Source organism: Rhinolophus sinicus, chromosome 3 (genome assembly GCF_057876585.1).
Source record: "Rhinolophus sinicus isolate RSI-liver-muscle chromosome 3, RSI-T2T, whole genome shotgun sequence".
In the NCBI taxonomy this organism is placed as follows: domain Eukaryota; kingdom Metazoa; phylum Chordata; class Mammalia; order Chiroptera; family Rhinolophidae; genus Rhinolophus; species Rhinolophus sinicus.
In genome coordinates, this window is record NC_142503.1 from 88,737,023 (window position 1) to 88,757,731 (window position 20,709).

The 20,709-nt window shown below is 36.5% G+C and overlaps 1 protein-coding gene across 1 annotated transcript in view; it reads right to left on the reverse strand.

The window, feature by feature from the left end:
- The window catches only part of FBN2 (fibrillin 2), a 266,506-nt gene that overhangs the window by 131,619 nt on the left and 114,178 nt on the right, over window positions 1-20,709 (reverse strand). Inside the window, exon 8 of the mRNA XM_019732405.3 lies at window positions 19-144. Coding sequence (XP_019587964.1) covers window positions 19-144 — 126 coding nt within the window. The remainder of the gene's footprint in view (window positions 1-18; window positions 145-20,709) is intronic.

Here is a 20,709-nt window from a genome sequence, read left to right on the forward strand (position 1 = left end):
CAAAAATACAAGGCTTACCGATGCACCGAGAGCCATCTGTTGAGGTTACATATCCACGTGGACAAATGCAAAAATAGCTTCCCACGGTGTTGGAACATTCGCCAGTTTCACATATCCCAGGAATGACGCTGCACTCATCGATGTCTAATCAAGGGAAGAAGGAGAAGACGATTGAGATAGGCCTTCAGTAAATAGCTTTTAAAAGGGATTAAAAAAAAAAGTATGAGAACACTCATGGTTGATTAGGTCAGATCACATAACCCTCGAGATACTCTTGTTTCAGGCCCTAAAGAATTTCTCACACATATCTATGGGAACTCAGATGAAAGTCAACTCCCATGGCAGGAAAACAAGGCCAACTAAAGCAAAACTCTATATCCTCCCCCCCTCCCCAAACGCAATTTAAATTGGAAATAAGTAAAGATGTCATTGTTTCAGTTTCCACTCTACATCAATTAGGAATTATCCTACTACAACCTTTAAAAAAACACCTATAGGGATTATATTTTAAAATATGGAATAGCTACATTTAAAAATAATTTTCACACATTATTTGAACCAATGGAAGGTGGCAAATGCTTTATTTTTTTCTCTTTGGCTTCAGGAAATGTTTTTGTACTTACATCTGAATACGGGTATATTTGACATTCTGGGAATTAACTTCAAATCTAAAATAATACAGAAACATGGCACAGGGCAAACCTGGGAGGCTTTGGGAGGTGTCCAGTTTTCCTATTGTACCTCCCGGCACTTATTCATTCAGCTTACTCAATGCTGGGACTAGTCTATTCCCTTGCACATTAATGAAAGGTCTGCTTTCTTTTATACTTTCCCTAAAGCAGGAAAGCTGGCCATTTATATAAGCTGTAATGTACTTTTCTTCTAGTTCAATAAACAGAGAGAGGAGGTGGAAAGTCAAACAAAGCTACAATTAGGTACACTGGGAGCTAATTGCTAATACATTTGAAAGGAAATGAACCATTGTGAGGAAAATCCAGCAGTGGATGCTGGAAGTTGGCTGTCCCCAGCAAAGACCAGTGAATACAGGCACCAATTATAAAAACCTCAAACAGATTAATTACTGAAATGTGAATCTGAGCATTTAGTTTCTTTTTAGCTGCATTTATTTTTTATAAATGTATCAATTTTAAAAAAAACACAGGGAAAATGATATGGTAAATACAAGAAAAAAAACTTAACCCTCACAATTAAAAAAATAGTTGGCAATGCTTTCTTGAATTCCTCTGTTGATCTATTCATTCTTTTATTTTCCATTTATTCTGACAAGTTACTCTTGCCTATGAGCTGTACCATGAAATAACTATATGCTTGTGTGTCTTCTTGGAATATTCATATAAAAAATGTTGCCAGATTCAGACATTCTCTGAAATAATATCTTCATTTGAGGCTTAACAGTTAGCCGCTGAAGGCACAGTTGTACAAATCAAAATCTACCAATTCCCCAAGAGAGATCAGAATTCTAACATGAATTGACTACATGAGGAGTGAATATATAATGTGGTGAGTTACCATCAGATTTAATCCAACAAAATGAAACCATATGTGCAAAATTAGGACCTGTTGCATCTTGTGTAGCTATCTAAGCGCAGTGCATTGTAATAAAACTGAACGTGGGTTCAGAAGAGAAAGGAAACTACAACAGCTGGACTGTGATCATCAAATAAATCGATCAATCACTTCTGGATAAGGAAGAGACAGAAAAAAAAAGAGAGAGAGAGAAAGCAAAGTACAGCACAAGAAGTACAAAAGTGAAGGACCTTTTAACAACTTGCCTTCTGATCCTCTTACATCTAAAGTTATACCAACAATCAAAGCACTTATGGGACCCAGAATTGATCCAAACTCTTAAAAATTAGGAACTTAAGTCTTTCATTTAGGCATTAACTCTTATTTCCAGGCATTTCCTTCCATAATAAAGAACTTCTTTGTGCTCTACTTCCAAATACCCTTCCCGACAACAAAAAGAGTACAAAATTGAAAGACGTTTGATATTTTTCTTTTTTAAAGAAAGAAATCTGGAACATAGAAGAACACATGGAATGATATTAAATTTGTGGTTTTTGCATTAAATATTTTATTGTATAAAAGCTCCATGTTTCACAATTCTCCTCAGAATTAAACAGAAACTTGAAAAGTTTAGCTTCAAAATAATTATATGTAAAAAGCTCTCAGTAAAGTATTTAAGAATTCTATATGAAAACTAAGAATGTTTTCCATTTATTTTTGGGCTAGACTTAGCCCCAGATTTTAAAAATTAAAACGTTTGGTGCTTTTTTTCTTTTTTTACTGCATTTCAGTGTAGTCATGCCCAATATTTATCCATCAATTTAAATTTAAATTTAGTATTAACATTTATGTTCGGAAGGATGTATGCATTTAGCTCTTTTGTAGTATTAGTTCTTCAAGACCATATGTCATAATAAGATTTGGAAGTATTATCTGCTCAAATACAAAGTGTGTATTGCCTGGGTGTAACAAGTGCATCCAAATCTATTCAGGGGAAAAAGCAGTCTTAACAATGGAAATTGTTTTCATTCATGCTCTACACACCTAATGCGCCTCCACCCACCTCCCCTTGAAAAATGTTTAACAAGTTTATGTATCAGTTTGGAGGTTTTGATCTGCAAATATCTGAAAAACTGATCCAAACTGACGTAAATCAGAAATGTAATAGCTTGCATATCTGGAAGTCCAGAGGGTGATGGACTTCAGGATTGATTTAAGCCAGTCTCTTGCTCACTTTCTATGAGATATGCTCAGCGATGCCCTCCTCTATACTTTGATTTCCTTAGGCTGCCTTCCCTGATGGAGGCAAAATGGCTGCAGCAGTTCTAGGTTAGACCTCTGACTGGAACATCTAGCAGGAGAGAGGGTGTCTCTTCCTGTGGTTCTCTCCTAAGAGGGAGAAAACTTTTTTCCAAGGAGCACCAAGCAAATCTCCCCTTTTTAAGGTCCTGAATTGAGTCACATGCCAGTTTTTGAAGGACTTCTCCAGCTAGGACAATGTGCTGATTGTCATGGGCCCAGAGTCTTGAACCAATTACGGTGGCAAGTGGAATGCAGTTAGCTTTAGACTAATAAAAAATAAATAAAATAAATAAATGAACAAACAAATACAGCAAAAAATAGCATGGGTGAACGCATCTGAAAATATGGCACAGTTGAAGAATGCAAAGTATACCAAAACGGTTAGAAAACTGATAGAACATAAACTTAATTGGTTAGCCATATGCCGAGTCCTGGAGAGCCTCCCTGAGGACTTTGGTTTTTATTCTGAGGTGATTAATGATGTCTGTGAAGGAGTTTAAGTGAAACAGGAGCATTAGACATGCCAATCAATATTTCAGAAAGACATTCCTTGTGTTTAATGTGGATAGATAAGAAACAGTCCAATGATAAATGACGAGAGCTTGAAACAGGCTTTATGATGAAGAAGAGAACAAATATTCAATTGATATCTGCAGGGAGAGATCAACATGACTTGGCCACTGGATAAATATCTCAGACTTCTAGCTTGATCGACAAGGGAGGTGATGATAGTGATATTAACAGAGAATGGGACACAGAGGGTAGAACACATTCGGAGGGTAAGTTGAGTTTGGGACATTTTGAACTTGAGATGTTTGAGAGAAATAGGCAGAAATTCTAACTACACAGCTAAAAAATTGAAACTCAGAAAAGACATAAGGTGTGAAGATATACATTTGTGGTTTATCACCAACTCCATGAATTGCATTTTGAAGTTGTAACAATAGATGAGATCTCCAAAGAAGACATGAAAATGAGAAGAGCTGAACTTAAGGTGGGAACTCTGAGAAGTGCCACCCATCTAATGGAGAGTCCAAGGAAGAAAAGCCAGTATAGGAGGCTGGGAAAAAAAGATCAGGGAGATAAGAGGAGTATGATGAATGGAGGCTAAGGGAGAACACTGTCAAAAAGGAGGGGGCTTTTAAGTGTGTCATGGAAGGGTAAAGAAATAAAAGGACTGGAAAGTGTTAGGTAACTTGAAGAGGCTGAACACAGGTTTTTTGAAAAAGAAAACTAGATCTAAGCAAAACCATCTGACAGATTTTTGACTGCCAAAACCACATAACCTCATATTTGTCAACCAACATTTACAACATTTACTGTAAATCTTACTCTAAGCAGAATATAATGAATAATTTGGTAAGTAGTGCTAAGTGTGATCTCAGATATCACTGAATTCTAAGAACATTGCTCCAGAGATTCTGTCAATTCCAATATGTACATGTCATACATAAAAGCAGTCCATGTAACAATTATGTTACAGAAAACTTAGAACAAATTAAACAAGAAATTTTGTTTTAAAAAAAGTGTTTTTACAATATTTTCTTTCCATCCATGCCAAGGAACTATATGTGTTTGGCCCACTCTGTATAATTTTTTTGGTATAAAAAAGTATATTTCTGTTTTACATTGAATTTCAATTCATTAATACACTGTTAGAAATTAGAAAAAAATGTGTGACTGAATTTTAAATGCAATAAATTGCTAACTATTTCAAGCTTTTATAAGGATAATGGCATTATCAAAATGATAAAACAAGTTGTAATGGAAAATTAATGTTTTCTTTCCCCTTTTCACATTTTGAAAGCATGGTGTGTACCAATCGTACTCAGAATTTCATTGTATATTTATAAACAACTTTATTTAAATATAATAATTGTGTGGGAATACAATTTGCCTACTTAAACTATAAAATTCAGTGGTTTTCAGTATGTTTACAGGGTTGTGGAACTATCATTACAATCTAATCTGAGAACATTTTCATCCCTCCGTAATTCCATCCCATTATCAGTTACTCTCCCTACCTCCCTCCAAGCCTTAGACAGTCATTAATCTATAAATAATAGATCTATAACTAATAATAACTAATCTCTCTTTATAGACTTGTCTGTCCTAAACATTTCATATAAATGGAGTCATAAAACATATGATCTTTCATGACTGGCTTCATTCACTTAGCCTAATGTTTTGAAGGTCCATCCATATTGTGACATCTATCAGTACTTCACTTCTTTTAATTGCTGAATAATATTCCACTGTATGGATGTACCGCATTTTATTTATCCACTCATCATTTGATGCATATGTGAGTTGTTCCCATTTGGGGGCTATTAGGAATAAAGCTGTTATGAACATTTGTGTACTACTTTTGTGTGGACATACGTTTTCATCTCACTTGGGCAAATATATTCCTAGAAGTGAAACTGCTGAGTCATATAGTAACTCTGTGTTTAATTTCTTAAGGAATGCCAAATTGTTATCCAAAGCATCTGTAATATTTTACATTCTCACTAGCAATGTACGGAGATTTCCATTTCTCCACATCCTTGCCAACACATATTCTTTTTTATTTAAAATAATGGTGTGAAGTGGTATCAAACTGTAGTTTTGGTTTGCGTTTCTTTAATAACTAATGATGTTGAGCACATTTTCATGAGCTTATTGGCCTTTTATATATCTTCTTTAGGGAATACCTAGTCATTACTTTGCCCAATTTGTAACTGAGTTATTTGTCTTTTTATAAGTGAGTTGTAAGAGTTCTATATCTGATATACGATTTGTATATGAATTTCCACATTAACCTTAGGATTTGATTGTCAATTTCTGCAAAAAAAAACACCAAGTTGAGATTTTGACAAGGATTGTGTCGCATCTATAGATCAATTTGGTAAGTACTGCCAGCTTAATATTAAGTTTTCTGGTCTAGAACATGGGATGTCTTTCCATTTATTTAGATCTTCTTTCAACAAGGTTTTGTAGCTTTAAGTGTAAAATTCCTTCACTTCCTTTGTTAAATATTCCTAAGCATGTTATTGTTTTTGATCCTACTGTAAATGAAATTATTTTCTTAGTTTCATTTTCAGAATGTTCACTGCTAGTGTATGGAAATAGAATTCATTTTTATATATTGATATTGCATACCAGCAACCTGGCTAAACTCATTTAGTGGATTGAATAGCTTTTTAGAGGATACCATCTTCACTTTTTAGTGGATACCTTAATCACTTTAGTTAATCCCTTATCCTCTAAAGGCATGTCATCTGCAAGTAGGTAATTTTACTTCTTCCTTTCTAAACCGGATACTTTTAATTTCCTTTTCTTGCCTAATTACCCTAATTAGAATCTCTAGAACAATGTTGAACAGAAATTTTGAGAGTGAACATTTGTTTTGTTCTTGATCTTAGAGGAAGCATTCACTCTTTTGCCAGTAAGTATGATGTTAGCTGTAGCTTTTCATACATGCCCTATTAGGTTGAGGATGTGCCTTTCTATTCCTAATGTGTTGATCATTTCTATTATGAAAGGGTGTCAGATTATTTTCAAATGTTTTTTCTGCATCTAATGAGATGATTGCATGGGTTTTGTCCTTTATTCTTATATATTATTACATTACTTGATTTGCAGACACTGAACAAACCTTGTATTCCTGGAATAAGTCTTAACTGATAATGATGCATGATCCTCTTTGTATGTGGCTGGAATTGGTGTGCTGATATTTTATTGAGGATATTCACATCTACATTCATAAGAGGTATTAATTTATAGTTTTCTTTTCTGCTATTTTCTTTGCCTGGTTTTGATATCACGGTGATACTGTCCTCAGAGAATGAGTTGGGAAGCATTCCTGCCTCCTCTATTTTGGGGAAGCGTTTATGACAGATTGGTATTAATTTATCTTTGAATGTTTGGTAGACTTTCCCATTGAAGCCAGCTGGGCCTGGGATTTTCTTTCTTTGTGGAAAATTTTTAAATTACTAATTCAATCTTTTTACTTATATCATGTGTATAATGTATTGTTATAATCAACTCAGATTTCTATTTCCTCCAGAGTCAGTTTTGGTAGTCTTTCTAGGAATTTGTACTTTTTGTTTAAGTTATCTAATTTAGTGGCACAGAGTTGTTCATAATATTACTTTATAATCACTTCTATATGTCAGTATTGATGGCCCTTCTTTCATTTTTTATTAATAACTTGAGTCTTCCCTCTTTTTGGTTGTTCAGGCTAAAGGATTATTGATTTTGTTGATCTTTTCAAACAACCAACTGTTGGTTTTGTTGACATTCTCTGTTGTTTTCTAAGCTCGACTTTACTTATTTCCACCCTAGTATTAATTGTTGTCTTCCTTCTGCTTGCTTTGATTTGAGTTTATCATTCTTTTATTTCTTAAAGTGGAAAATCAGGTTACTGACTTGAGATTTTTCTTTTTAATATAGATGTTTATTGCTATAGATTTCCCTCTAAGGACTGCTTTAAATGAACTGCACAAATTTTGCATGTTTTGTGTTTGTTTTCATTCATCTCAAATTATTTTCTAGTTTCCCTGTGATTCTTCTTTATAACCAATAACAATTGGTTATTTAGGAGTCTGTTAGTTAATTTCCACATATTTATGAATTTTTCAAACTTCCTTCTGTTCATTTAATTCCATGTGGTTGGTTGGAGCAATCCTTTGTGTGATTTCAATCCTTCTAAATTTATTGAGCTTGTTTTATGATCTAGCATATGGTCTATCTGGATAATGTTCTGTGTGCATTGAAAAATGTGTATATTCTGCTGGGGTTGGGTAGAGTATTCTTTATATTTCTGAGAGATATAATTAGTTTATAGTGTTATTCATTGTTCTGTTTCCTTGTTGATCTCCTTCCTAGTTGTCGTAATTAATTTTATCCATTAATGAAAGTGGGTTATTGAATGCTCCACCATTATAATTTGTCTCTTTCTCCCTTCAATTCTGTAAGTTTTGCTTCATATATTTGAGGATCTGTTGTTAGGGTATATATATTTTAATAACCATTATAAAACTCTGATGGATTAATTCTTTTCTCATTATGAAATGGCCCCATCTCTAGAAACATTTTTTATTTAAAGTCTATTTTGTCTGATAATAATTTAGCCATTCTGGCTGGTGGTCATTTGCATATCTTTTTCCATCTTTTAGTCTTCAACCTATCTATATTTTCTATTCTAAAGTATGTTTCTGTAGACTGCACAACATATTTATTGGTCAAGTGTTCTGTTTACGGCCCCTTCGCCAGTTAGAGCTTTACCCTTTACTGTTGGATATGTATGTGGCTTACAGGCTGCTCTCGCTGCACGTAATTTCTAACTGCCAGTAATGACTGTGCTATTATTTGTAAGCCTGGCCCCCTAGAAGTCATCCCTGGGTCAAAGTAGCTTAATTATCCAATGTTTGGTCAGAAGTTGTGTTTAAGCTCTTTGTGCCAGTGAAGCTTCTGCCTGTGTTGACAGGTCTGTGTGTGGCTTGAGGAATGCTTTCAAGTCTGTCACACATCCTACTCTGATTACTCCTGAGTGGGTGTCGCCTACTCTTCTCAAACCTCAGAGTTGACTGTGATCCTAGCAGGGCTCTTCTGAACTGTCTCTCTAATTCTCGCTATTAAGTCTCTGGCTATTCTGCTGTTTTGCTTGAATCTTGGAGAGACTAACCTCCTTCTAATCGCTTTCCACCAAAATTTCGACCGTGTTTGACCTTAGACATGGAGTGACCTTAGACATGGAGTTCTCTAGTCTTAGTTGCAAATAAAGTCATTCTCTCAGGAAGAGCTGAGGGGCTCTTAATCCTCTGGTCTGCCTTTCCTCTGGACAATCCAGTGATGCTGAGGGCAGAATCTCATTTTACCTAGAGTGATGCCTCTGCTCTGCCAGGAGGTACTGGGGGAAGGAGATTGGCAGGGCCTGGTAACCAGCTCAGTGTATCGCTCCCTGAGTGGAACCTCTGCTCTACAAGCAAGCTAGAGTTGGGGTGTTTGGATAACCACGATGCTTGGTCTGTTGCACCTGCAACAGAGCTCCCGCCTGTGGGTGGGGAAGGAAGAGAATTCTCTCTGTTGTTCCCATCTGGATTACAGCTTCTGCAAATGGACAGGGTAGGGGAAGGAATGAGAAACACTGGGAGCATGGCCCTCCTGAGGCGAAACCATAGTCCCAGCGTGGTAGCTGGGAGAGGAGGTTGGCCCCCGTCTTCCTGGCTGCATCCACACGGATTAGAGCACCCACCCAGGTAGAGCTTCTGGAATACACAGGTGAGTGGTGGTGGAAAGGGGGCAAGTTGTGGCCCAAACACTATTTGACTTTTGCTGTTGTTACCAAGATTTAGTAGATTTTCTTGAATTAATATCTCTTTATTTGCTATAGGCCTTTAGGAGAATTTCAGGGGCTTAAAATTATTGGGGCGTGTGTGTGTGTGTGTGTGTGTGTGTGTCTATTTTCTTAAATAAATTTCATCAGTTAAATTCTTATTTTGCTGGGGACAGGGTCTACTGAGGTCCTTAGTTCATCATTCTGGAAGCCTTGCCCTCCATGCCATATACTGTTTCACTTAATTCAGGTTTTCTAATTTAGTATGAACCATGAACCATTGGAGATATTACTTATTACATTATTATTATAATCAAGAAAGTTGATGTATTATCTTATTCAGACCTGCCAATTAACATGCAGCTATTTTTCTGTTATATACAGTTTGTCGGGAGGTGGGCATATATAATCCCTAGAATCTTTCTGTGATTATTTTTCCATAGAGTATAAGAGTATAGATCATGTCTGGTAAGAATAGTTGTGAAATTTCTGAATTATCCTTCTGTTTTACCTTCAGCTCTAACTGGTAAATATAAGCTCTGTTCTATGCCTTGATCAAAAGTATTTTTATAGAAAATGGTTGAATCAGACTAAAATTTAAACACATGGAATATTTAGCTCACTGATTATAACTAATAAAAATGTGTAATTTCTTAAACATAATTTGTTTGAAATAATAATGAACATGCTATTCATTTTTTAAAACTTTCAACTTTCTTTCTATAGATATCAAATAATCAGACTTAAATTGGGCACCTACTATTCATTTATGAGCTTATTAAAGAATTGCTGACTAAAGGCCTTCAGTTGGTCACATACCACGTACTATCTACACATAATCTCTAACCTCCATGAATTTGTAATCTATTACGGTAAGTAGATAAATGTAAAACAAGGCCCAATAAGAGACGACTAACAGTATGTCATCTCAATTCAATTATGAGAACCGGGAGGACACAGTAGTTGATAAAGAACTCCAAAGAATGTGGTAGAGAGATTCAACCTGCAGAGAAGATGGCAGAGGTTGTTCCAGAGAGAGGACCTACTACGTATGAGCCAAAGGATGGAGGTGGCCAATTAAGAAGTATGGATGTGTAATGAAAGTTTCCCATGAGCTGAGGGTATTCATAAGGGAGTGAAAAATACAACTAGAAAGTTAGAAAGCCATTCTTAGAACAGATTCACAGACCAGTGGAACAGAATTGAGAATGCAGAAATAAACCCACATAAATACAGACGGATAATTTTCAACAAAGAAGCCAAAAACATACAATGGGGAAAAGATAGTCTCTTCAACAAATGGTGCTGGGAGAACTGGAAAGCCAAATGCAACAGAATGAAACTAGACTGCTATCTATCACTGTGTACCAAAATTAACTCAAAATGGATCGTAAGACCTAAAACAATAAAATGCATAGAAGAAAACATAGGTACTAAACATATGGACCTTGGGTTCAAAGAGCATTTTATGAATTTGACTTCAAAGACAAGGGAAGTAAAAGCTGAAATAAATGAATGGGACTATATCAAACTTAAAAGCTTCTGCACAGCAAAAGAAACCATCGACAAAATAAAGAGGCAACCAACTGAATGGGAGAAGATTTTTGCAAACAACGCCTCTGATAAAGGGCTAATATCCGAAATATATAAGCAATTCATACAACTCAACAACAAAAAAACAAACAATCCAATTGAAAAATGGATGAAGAGACATTTCTCCAAAGAAGACATACAAATAGCCAATAGACATACGAAAAAATGTTTAACGTCACTAATCATCAGAGAAATGCAAACAAAAACCACAATGAGATATCACCTCACACCCGTTAGAATGGGGTTATCATCATCAAGACAAATAATAATAAGTGTTGGAGAGGCTATGGAGAAAAAGGAACCCCCATACACTGCTGGTGGGAATGCAGACTGGTTCAGCCACTATGGAAGGCAGTATGGACGTTCCTCAAAAAATTACAAATAGAATTACTGTGTGACCCAGCAATCCCTCTCCTGGGTATCTACCAAAAAAATCTGAAAACATTTATCCATAAACATATATGTGCTCCGATGTTCACTGCAGCTTTATTTACAGTGGCCAAGACATGAAAACAACTAAAGTGTCCTTCAATAGATGATTGGATAAAGAAGTTGTGGTATATATACACAATGGAATACTATTCTGCCATAAGAAAAGATGAAATAGTACCATTTGCGACAACATGGATGGATCTTGAGATTATTATGCTGAGGGAAATAAGTCAGACAGAAAAAGTAGAGAACCATATGATTTCACTGATATGTGGTATATTAAACTGAAAACAACATAAGAACAAGACAAACAAATGCAGAAACAAAAACTCATAGACACAGACAATAGTTTAGTGGTTACCAGAGAGTGGGGAGGGGGTAAGAGGGGGGTGGTAGATGAGGGTAAGGGGGATCAAATATATGGTGATGGAAACAGAACTGACTCTGGATGATGAACACACAATGTGATATATAGATATTACAGAATTGTACACCTGAAATCTATGTAAGTCTACTAACAATTGTCATCCCTTTAAACTTAAAAAAAAAAATTAAAGAAAGTTAGAATGCCATTGTCAGGAATCTGTCCCTGCTTTGTAGCAATGAGGAGCAAGTGAATCATTAAATAGGGAAAGGGAATAAGAGTTTTACTTTTGGCAAAGATACCTGGCAATGTCGATAAAGGAGAACAGGGCTCTGGTAAGAATGGGGTCAGGAACAGTAGAGGTAATGACATGGTCTAAGCTCCAGTTCCTGAGGGTGGGACTGGAAGAGGAAAGAGTAAATGAAAGGACTATTCTGTAAGTAAAAGCAAGGATAAGGAAAGGGATGGTAAGGACTCATTATTGAGCTAAAGTTAATAAAGTCAGTGAACCAAAGAAAAAATATTTTTGAGAAAGCTGATCGTTTCATCATAACATTTTGAGCTAATAATATCTAGAAAACAGGTGAATATCCAGGGTAGATCTTTAGAAAGTGATAGCATCTATGCATAAAAATATTTGAAACCATCAATATGAGTAAGATCAGTAAGACAGGGAATATAAAGTGAACAGAACATAAGATGTTAAAGATACCGTGTTTCCCCGAAGATAAGACATAGCTGGACCATCAGCCCTAATGCGTCTTTTGGAGCAAAAATTAATGTAAGACCTGCTCTTATTCTAATGTAAGACCGGGTCTTATATAATTTTATATCAGACCGGGTCTTACATTAATTTTTGCTCCAAAAGACACATTAGGGCTGATGGTCCAGCTATGTCTTACCTTCAGGGAAACACGGTAGTTACTGAGGGGATATATTCACTTGAAGGAAGAGAAGCAAGTGAAGATAGGAAGAGATTATTGAAAAGCTGTTTATATTTTAAAGAAGTCAAATGAGGTAGGCAGAATAATGGCTCATGAAAGATGACAGAGTCTTAATCCTGGGAACCTGTAAATAGGTTAGTTTATATGACACAGGGGAATTAAGATGCTAACCATCTAATTTGGAGATGGGGAGATAATCCTGGATTATTTGGTCCTGGGTCCAATATAATCAAGTGTCTAGAAATGGAAGAGGGAGGCAGAGTGTCAGATTCTGAGAGAGATTTGAAGATGCCACACTGCTAGCTTTGAAGATCAAAGGAGTCCACCTGCCAAGGAACGAGGGCAGCTTTGAGAAGCTGAAAAAGTGAAAAAAATGGACTGTCGCCTCGATTCTCCAGAAGGAATGCAGTCCTACTGATTACTTGATTTCAGCCCAGTGAGATCTATTTTGGACTTCTTCTTTGCAAAGCTGCAAAATAATAAATCTGTGCTGTTTTAAGCCACTAAGTTTGTGGTACTATATTACAGAAGCATTAGGAAACTAATACATTAAGGAACAATATTTAAGAAGAAACAAGGTAGTCAAGAACAGCTCATCAGCAACAGCCTCAGAGATACAGGAAAAAACAGGACTGTTAGATGGGAGGGGGATGGGTATAAGGTGAGCTGAGGGGATTAGAAAGCACAACTGGTAACCACAATATGCCACGGGGATATGAAGGACAGTTTGGGAAGCATAATCAGTAGTGTTCTAAAGATTCTGTAGGGTATCCGATGGACACTTGTCTTATTGGGGAGACCACTTCATGGACGGTGTAGGTGCCTGACTACTGCGGTGTACACCTGAAGCTGAAGCTGAATAGTGATGGGTGTCGACTGTGGTTTAGTGTGTGTGTGTGTGTGTGTGTGTGTGTGTGTGTGTATTCATGTGATCTGGAGTGCAGCACAGGGAATGGGGTCAGTGGAACTGTGGCAGCAATGTGCGATGTTGGAGGGCTGGTAGATTGGGGGAAGGGGGTTGTCACTTTGTGAGGGGTGTAAATGTCTAACTATTACATTGTATTGTACACCTGAAACTAATAGTAATAATTTTAAAAGCCTGAAAAAAAAAGAATAGCAAGTGCTATGAGGGATTCAAGAGAACAAAGACAATTTTACAAAAGGTGAGAAATAAGTAGGTGATGAGGAACTTGACATTGCTGCTACAGACTAAGCATTTAGGAAACTTTACAGTGAAGAAAGTCAGAAAGAAAGTACAATGAGAGCAGCTAAAAAGATGGAGAGAGGTTTTGTGTTAATGTGTTTTAGGATGGCCTTGATTGTAGGCAAAGAGTCAGGAAAGAGAAGAGATACAAGCTACCGTAGAAACTGAACTAATTAATGCCAGGAGTTAGAAGAAGTCTTGAAAGGTGATGGAATTAAGTGCAGAGCTGGAAGATTTTGTTCTGGAAAGATGGGAAGACATTTCATCAAAGGCAGGAAAAATGGAAAATGAGGATGCAGAAATATAGGGAATCTGAGGTTAAATAAGTTCATGTCAGATAGCTTCAGTCTTTTTAATAGAAAAAAAACAGTACAGAGGTTAAAAAACTTTCATGTGCATAAGAATCACCTGGACAGCTTATTAAACATGCAGATTTTGACTTCAAATCAAGACGCTTTGGTACTCAGCTTCTGTTCTAAACATAGAACAGTGACAGATGACATATAAAAAGAGAAAACAAAAAGACCTAGTTGGTTTCAAAATACAAGATAAATATTTCCTTGGCTCAGAAATAGAATTGCAAAGCAATGAGGACAGCTGAAACCAGAGGTTTGCTGCACTTCTCCCCCAGAAGCTGCCAGTGGTGGCCAAGAGACAATGTGGTATGATAAAAATGAAAGTAGGAGACACAGAGGAGAAAAAGGTCAGGAAAGACTTCCACAGGAAAGTGACAGTTAAACTGAAACATAATAGAGGCCTCCAATAGGCCATAAAAGTGAAATGGAATACTGTTTTTCAATCAGAGGAAAGAGCACACACAAAGACAAGGCAACAGAGAGCACAATTTATTTGAGGAACTAAGTAAATCTTAATGTGTCTGAACCACAGAGTGTGTAGAAAAAAATGAGGCTAGAGAGGAAAGCAGAGGATGACACGCAAGAACTTTATCCCGAGAACAAGGGACTCAAATAGGGGAGTGACATGACCAAATTTATGTTCTAGAAAGATCATGGTGGCTTCAATGTGGAAAAAGGAGGTAGGAAGACCTCAAAGAAAGCTATCCCAGTAACCCAGAAGAGAGACAATACGATGAAGGCAGAGAGAAATGGATGAATTAAAAATATATTTAGGAAGGAGAACCCAGCCAAATGTCTTGATTAAAATGGTTGTGTCAGGAAAGGAAGGTATCAGGACTCGTACCAGATTTATGTCTTGGGCAAGAGAATGGATGGTTAGACCAATCCCTGAGATGAGAAATGCTGGTAAGGGACATGCAGAATGGGCATAGTGGAACAAAGGACACTGCGCATGCTGAATTTGAGGTAAATGGGGGACATCTAAACTACACATGCCCCATAGGCAGCTGCGTACAAAGGTAGGAAACTTGGGGAAAATCTGTGTTCCATTTTTGGGACCCAGCTGCACATAGATGATTCTTCCTGTAGGAAAGGGAAAAGCCCACCCAGTGTTCTTGATGAAATTAGTCTTATTGACTGATGCGGATATTCCCTAAGTTACAACAGGTTCTAGAGCAAGTCAGAAGAAAGTAGACAATGACTGTAATTCCATGATTTGATGGGAAGAGGAAGAAAAAGAGAGGGCAGTGGCCCAAGGGGAGTATGGAAAAAGATGGATGTGTGTGTGTGTGTGTGTGTGTGTGTGTGTGTGTGTGTACATATATATAATTATTACAGACACACACATACACAATTATTATTATTTTTAGGATGATGAAAACACCAGGGGCTATACAGAGGATGGAGGCCTGTTGTCTATCATGTAATATTAATATCTTGTGCTATTTCATAGTTTTACTATAGAAAGAGTATCTATTCCTTTTTGGTCCCTCTTTCCTCGGTATTGACCTAGGGAAGTACATTTAAAATAGTCTCTGTATGTTAACATTAACAGTCACTGAAGGAACTTTTTAATTAAGAGGGGTTTTTTGGGTCTACATAGGCATAATAATAGCATTTTTAAAAGCTACTACTATAGCAATGTAATGAATAGTTTCCTTTGGACTGAAATCAATACTGCATCTTTCTAAACACTAATTTGGAGTAACTCAGGCATGAAGTAATGGCGGCAAGAGGCAATTCCATCGCAGTGCTTTTTTTTTTTTTTTTTTTTTTTTTTTTTTTTTAACATTACAACAATAGTCAGAAAGCTATTTCTATTTCAAAATACATAAAAGTTACTGATACCATAGTCAAACATTAGGAGCTTAAATTTTTGGTCTGCATTACAAAATGATAGTTCTTGGGAAATCTACCTATTTACCAGCAGTGACTTTTCCTGTCTTTTCTTTCTTTCTCTTTCTTTTTTCTTTTTCTTTATTTTTAAGTTACTCAGGGCAGAAACATTTTGTTACCCTTTATTAGTTCAAGATAAGTAAGACCAAATTATTTACAAGTTTTAAAATACTGAAGATCTAAAATGATGAGCTGAGCTCTGTAACAAAGTGCTTTTAACAACTGAGTGGTGAGCTGTTAAAACTATGTCCTCCAGAGTCTTTCTTTCTTCCAATCCTCCCTGCCTTCTACAATTACCTAAAAAAAAATTAAATACAAGGAAATTAAATTGCAAGGCTCCCTTAATGTTGGGTAAAACCTACAATTTCAACAACACAAAAATCAGGAAATTCCAAAGTTAAATTTACTATAACCATTTGGACTTGGCAAAGATGCAAGAATTTAATATTTTCTGTTCCCATTTTCCTTGTTGAACATCAGTACATTAAGATGTAATCATAAAACCCTTAAGATTTTCAAAATATTTTGGCATAATGCAGTAAGAACTTTAATTTAAGAAATCTTGATCTTTTATCAATACTAATGAGGCATCAAGTCATTTATTTTGTATCTTCTAAATAAATGGCATTAAGTGAAGAAAAAAAAGAAACATGTCCTGGATTCCAGTATAAAACTATCATATACATATTCATTAATCTCTCTGTGCTTTCCATACTTATTACCACAGAAGCAAATAACTCAATAAAAATGGTACACTTTATTATTAAGACACATACTATGAGCAATTTATATAAAGGAAGTTAATCTTCAAATTGGTACAGTTGTATTTTCTTGGATTTGGTCGATTTCCTTATTCACTTGACAGGTTACACTGATATACAGCCAGTTTAGATTCAATAAATAACTGTACCAACATCGAACTGCACAGATATCTGTGTATATGCACAAAACGGGTTGTATCAGTGTGGATGTGGGAGTTCGGAGAGGTCATTCCTAAAGCTCAGTCTGTAAAGCACACAATGATAAATTCAAGGGGGTGATGGAGATGCATAAATACAAAGAGTCATCCTTTAGCATTCTCTGAGCCAAGTGACAAATTCAAAATGGCTGACTGGGTAGGCTCACCAAGACGGTGATTGGATGTCACTTGGGTCACACTCTAACTGGGCTATTGGAGCATGGACATATTCACACTACATACTTCAATGATTAATTTATGGTACAGAAGAGAACTGTTGCTTATCCATAGGAAGTTATCTGGACAATTCTCAAGGACCCAAAACACCTCAGGGGTCTTTACTAAGATTCTGAAAGAACTTCACATTTGGAATTCCCTTTTCCTTAAATTAGAACACCAGTTTAATGATTTATGCAAAAATTAAACTTTTGCTTGTAGACTTAGAACTATAAGTCATGAAGTTAGAAATGTTTTCAATAGTTTCATATAAACAGAGAATACATGGTAATGAGTACTTGAAACCACAGGGGTGCAAGCAAAAAGGAACTTTATTATTTCTCCCACTGCCATTTCGCACATTTTCTTTTGACTAGACGTTTCTTGACTGTAGGAAATCTCAGGTAGCTCCCTTAGGTTTTTCTATCCCTCTCGGATGAACAAAATGTACGCTCAAATCCAACAATCACATAGTTCTAATCTCTCATCCAGTTAAAGCTTCTCCTCCCCGCTACCCCTCCAGTTTGAGCCTGCCCCAGCTAGCAGCTGTTATGAATATGTTCAAGGTTGCAATGGGGAGGAGAGAGCACAGGTACTGGTAACAAAGATCTTACTTGGTTGGAGGAGATGAATCTCACAGACTTTTCCTTCTTGGTCTCCGTTGCTGGTTCTTTCTCTTGGACCTCTAAGTGTTGAAGTGTTCTAGGGCTCAGCCCTAGGACTTCTCTATCAAAATGCTCCCTTCATGAGCTCATCTATTCTCATGGCTTTAAATATCAACTGTAAGCTGAAGACTCCCAAATGTATAGTCAACCTCAACCTTGCCCCTGAATTTGGCTCATATACGCAATTACAAATGTCTGAATGTCTAATAGGTGTCTCAAATTAACGATGTAAAGCTGCTGAGCTGCCGCCGCTATGTTCTACTCACAGATGTTCTCCATCTCAGTTAATGGCAACTTCATCCTTTCAGTTCCCAAAACCTTGGAATTACTCGATTCTTTTCGTTTCCTACCCCACATATGATCTGTCAACAAATTTTGCTGGTTCAATCTTCAAAATACATGTGGAATTCAACAACTTCTCATCACGTTTACCAATAAACTCCTGGTTTAAGCTATCATCAGATCTCACTTAGATTATTGCAGTAACCTCCTAATTGGTCTCCCTGCTTCCACATTTGTTCCCGTATTATTGTTTTACCCCCCAGCTGGCAGAGTACACCTTTTAAAATGAAGGCCAGAATATTTCACTCCTCTGCTCAAAACTCTCCAATAGCTCCCATCTTGAGAACTCAACTAGTCCAAAGTACTTTCCATGGCCTGCGAAACTCCACAAAATCCAGCCCAAGGCTATATCTCTAAACCCATCACTTACTAGTTACTCCCCTCTGGCCACTCTGCTCCAGTCACACTGGCTTCTCTAATGTCCTCTGTGTACCTCAGGTGTGCCTGCGTCAGGGCCACTGCTTGCCGATCCCTGTCAGGCATCCCCCCATGCCACCCCCAACACGCGCGCGCGCGCACACACACACACACACACACACACACCCCAAAGCCATGGTTTGTTCCCTCACCCTCTTCACACCCTCATTAACATTTCACTGGCTCTCATCCAGCTTTGATTTTCTGATGGCTTTATTACATCTGTCATAGCATAGATTTTATTTGTTTGTTGTCTGCCTCTTGTTTCTATAATATAACCTGTACGAAAGCATGGATTTTTATGTTTTGTTCATTACTCTAGAGAAGCGTTCCAGGAACTCAATAAATATTTGCTCTGAATGAATGATTCTGCCATTAGTACCCTCTGGACAAGGTGGCTCCAAAGCCTAATGCTTTTATCGATATTTTGGGAAACCTGTCAATGCTGGGGTCTCTCACTCTCACATTAATCCCAGAGGTACCTCCTCTATCTGACCAGTTACAACTCTCCAATCAGCTCCACACTGCTGACACTTTAGCCCCAGGCTGGGGTCACCCGCTCTCTAGGAGTCTGTGTGGCCAAAGCCCTTTCCAAGACCACACAACCCATCTCCTTTCTGTGAGGTCCTCATCAGGCAGATGAGAAACGCATGTATCCTTTGCCTTTCAAACTCTGGAAATGCTGAACTGAGACCACAGAAATGAATAAAGCTCCACTTATAATATCTCCCCTCCCACCATCTAGTTCATAGACAACACATTCCAAAAATGATATTCACTACCATTCTCTTCAGCCTCTTAAAGGATTCTCTCTTTTTTCACAGCCTGGAGTTGAGGGATGAACCACTGAAGACAGAACCATCTTCCCCTTTCTCTTCACCCTCTTCTGTTCTCCCTCATCTCAATCCTACTGCTTATAAGTTATGCAAATGATACAGACACTAGCTAATCATAGTATAGTAATATTCCTAAAAGAACATCACAATGAAATTTTAATTACCTCCTTAAAGAGCATATTGTAGAATACATTTTATTCATGATATCCACACACTTTCTTGATTCCAGATAGAAATATTAATACTTAATTACCTAGTCACTAGAAATAGAATATATACACTAGCATACAGGATTTAAATAAAACTGCAACATTATAGTTTGTGAAAAAAACATAAAAAATAACAATCTTCCATCTTGAAGCTATAAGGAAAATCAACATACAAGAAATACTTTAAAACATAAAATCAAATTTCAAATAAATGCCAGAATGCTTTACTTCCTGTTTTTCTTTATTAGTTAATTATGAAAAATGTTTGTTTCTATAATGGTAAATTAAGGAAAAATATTCCATGTAGGAGGAAAAATCATGATAATCTAATTTGTGAGTAGCTGTATTCTATGAGTTTGTTAAGTTGAATTAATTTTCTAAGCCTACAACTAAATATTCACAATATGGTTTTACTAAAGTATTGGATGAAATTTTTTTAGCAAACTTCAAATGTTTTTTATTACAAAGTATCTTCAAAGACTTCAAATCTGTTGTGCTTAGAGCCCAACAAAACAAGAAAGCAACCTCTGGTATTTTTTTTGAAATATCATTGAAAGTACTTTCTTATATGCCCTCATATTAAAACAGAACCCATTTATGTCAAGCATGAAGAAAAGTTTGCTTCTATTTTTGTTTCTCTTGAAAAATTATATTTTAAAAATAAAATACATACTGACTGCAGTTAACATGCGCATCCCATTTTTTCGAGAGCCGCATTCGTTCATATCCCACACAGGATACAGGCAGGTGCATAAAAGTAGAACAACCTGTAATGATGCTAAAGATGTTGAGAGAATTTCTTCTAATTTTGGGAAAGGCTAGGTATCTAGCTGCACTGCAGGTGATAATACGGAAGATTAGAAGAAGAGCAACACTATATAGAACGGTAGGAAGAATAGAAAGGAAAGTGATGATTGGTGATAAGAAAGGTAGCCATAGAGATAAAGATAATGGAACTAAATTTATTATAACCTGAGCAGGCCATTTCTTTCCCTTTGGAATTCTCTGGCTAACATAATGGTGACTCTGAGTTCTAGTCTGGAGAACATTTATATTTGGAAGTCAAACAGCTTTCTAATAATAATAATAATCGTAATGATAATCTTACAATGTCATTTCTCAAATTCTA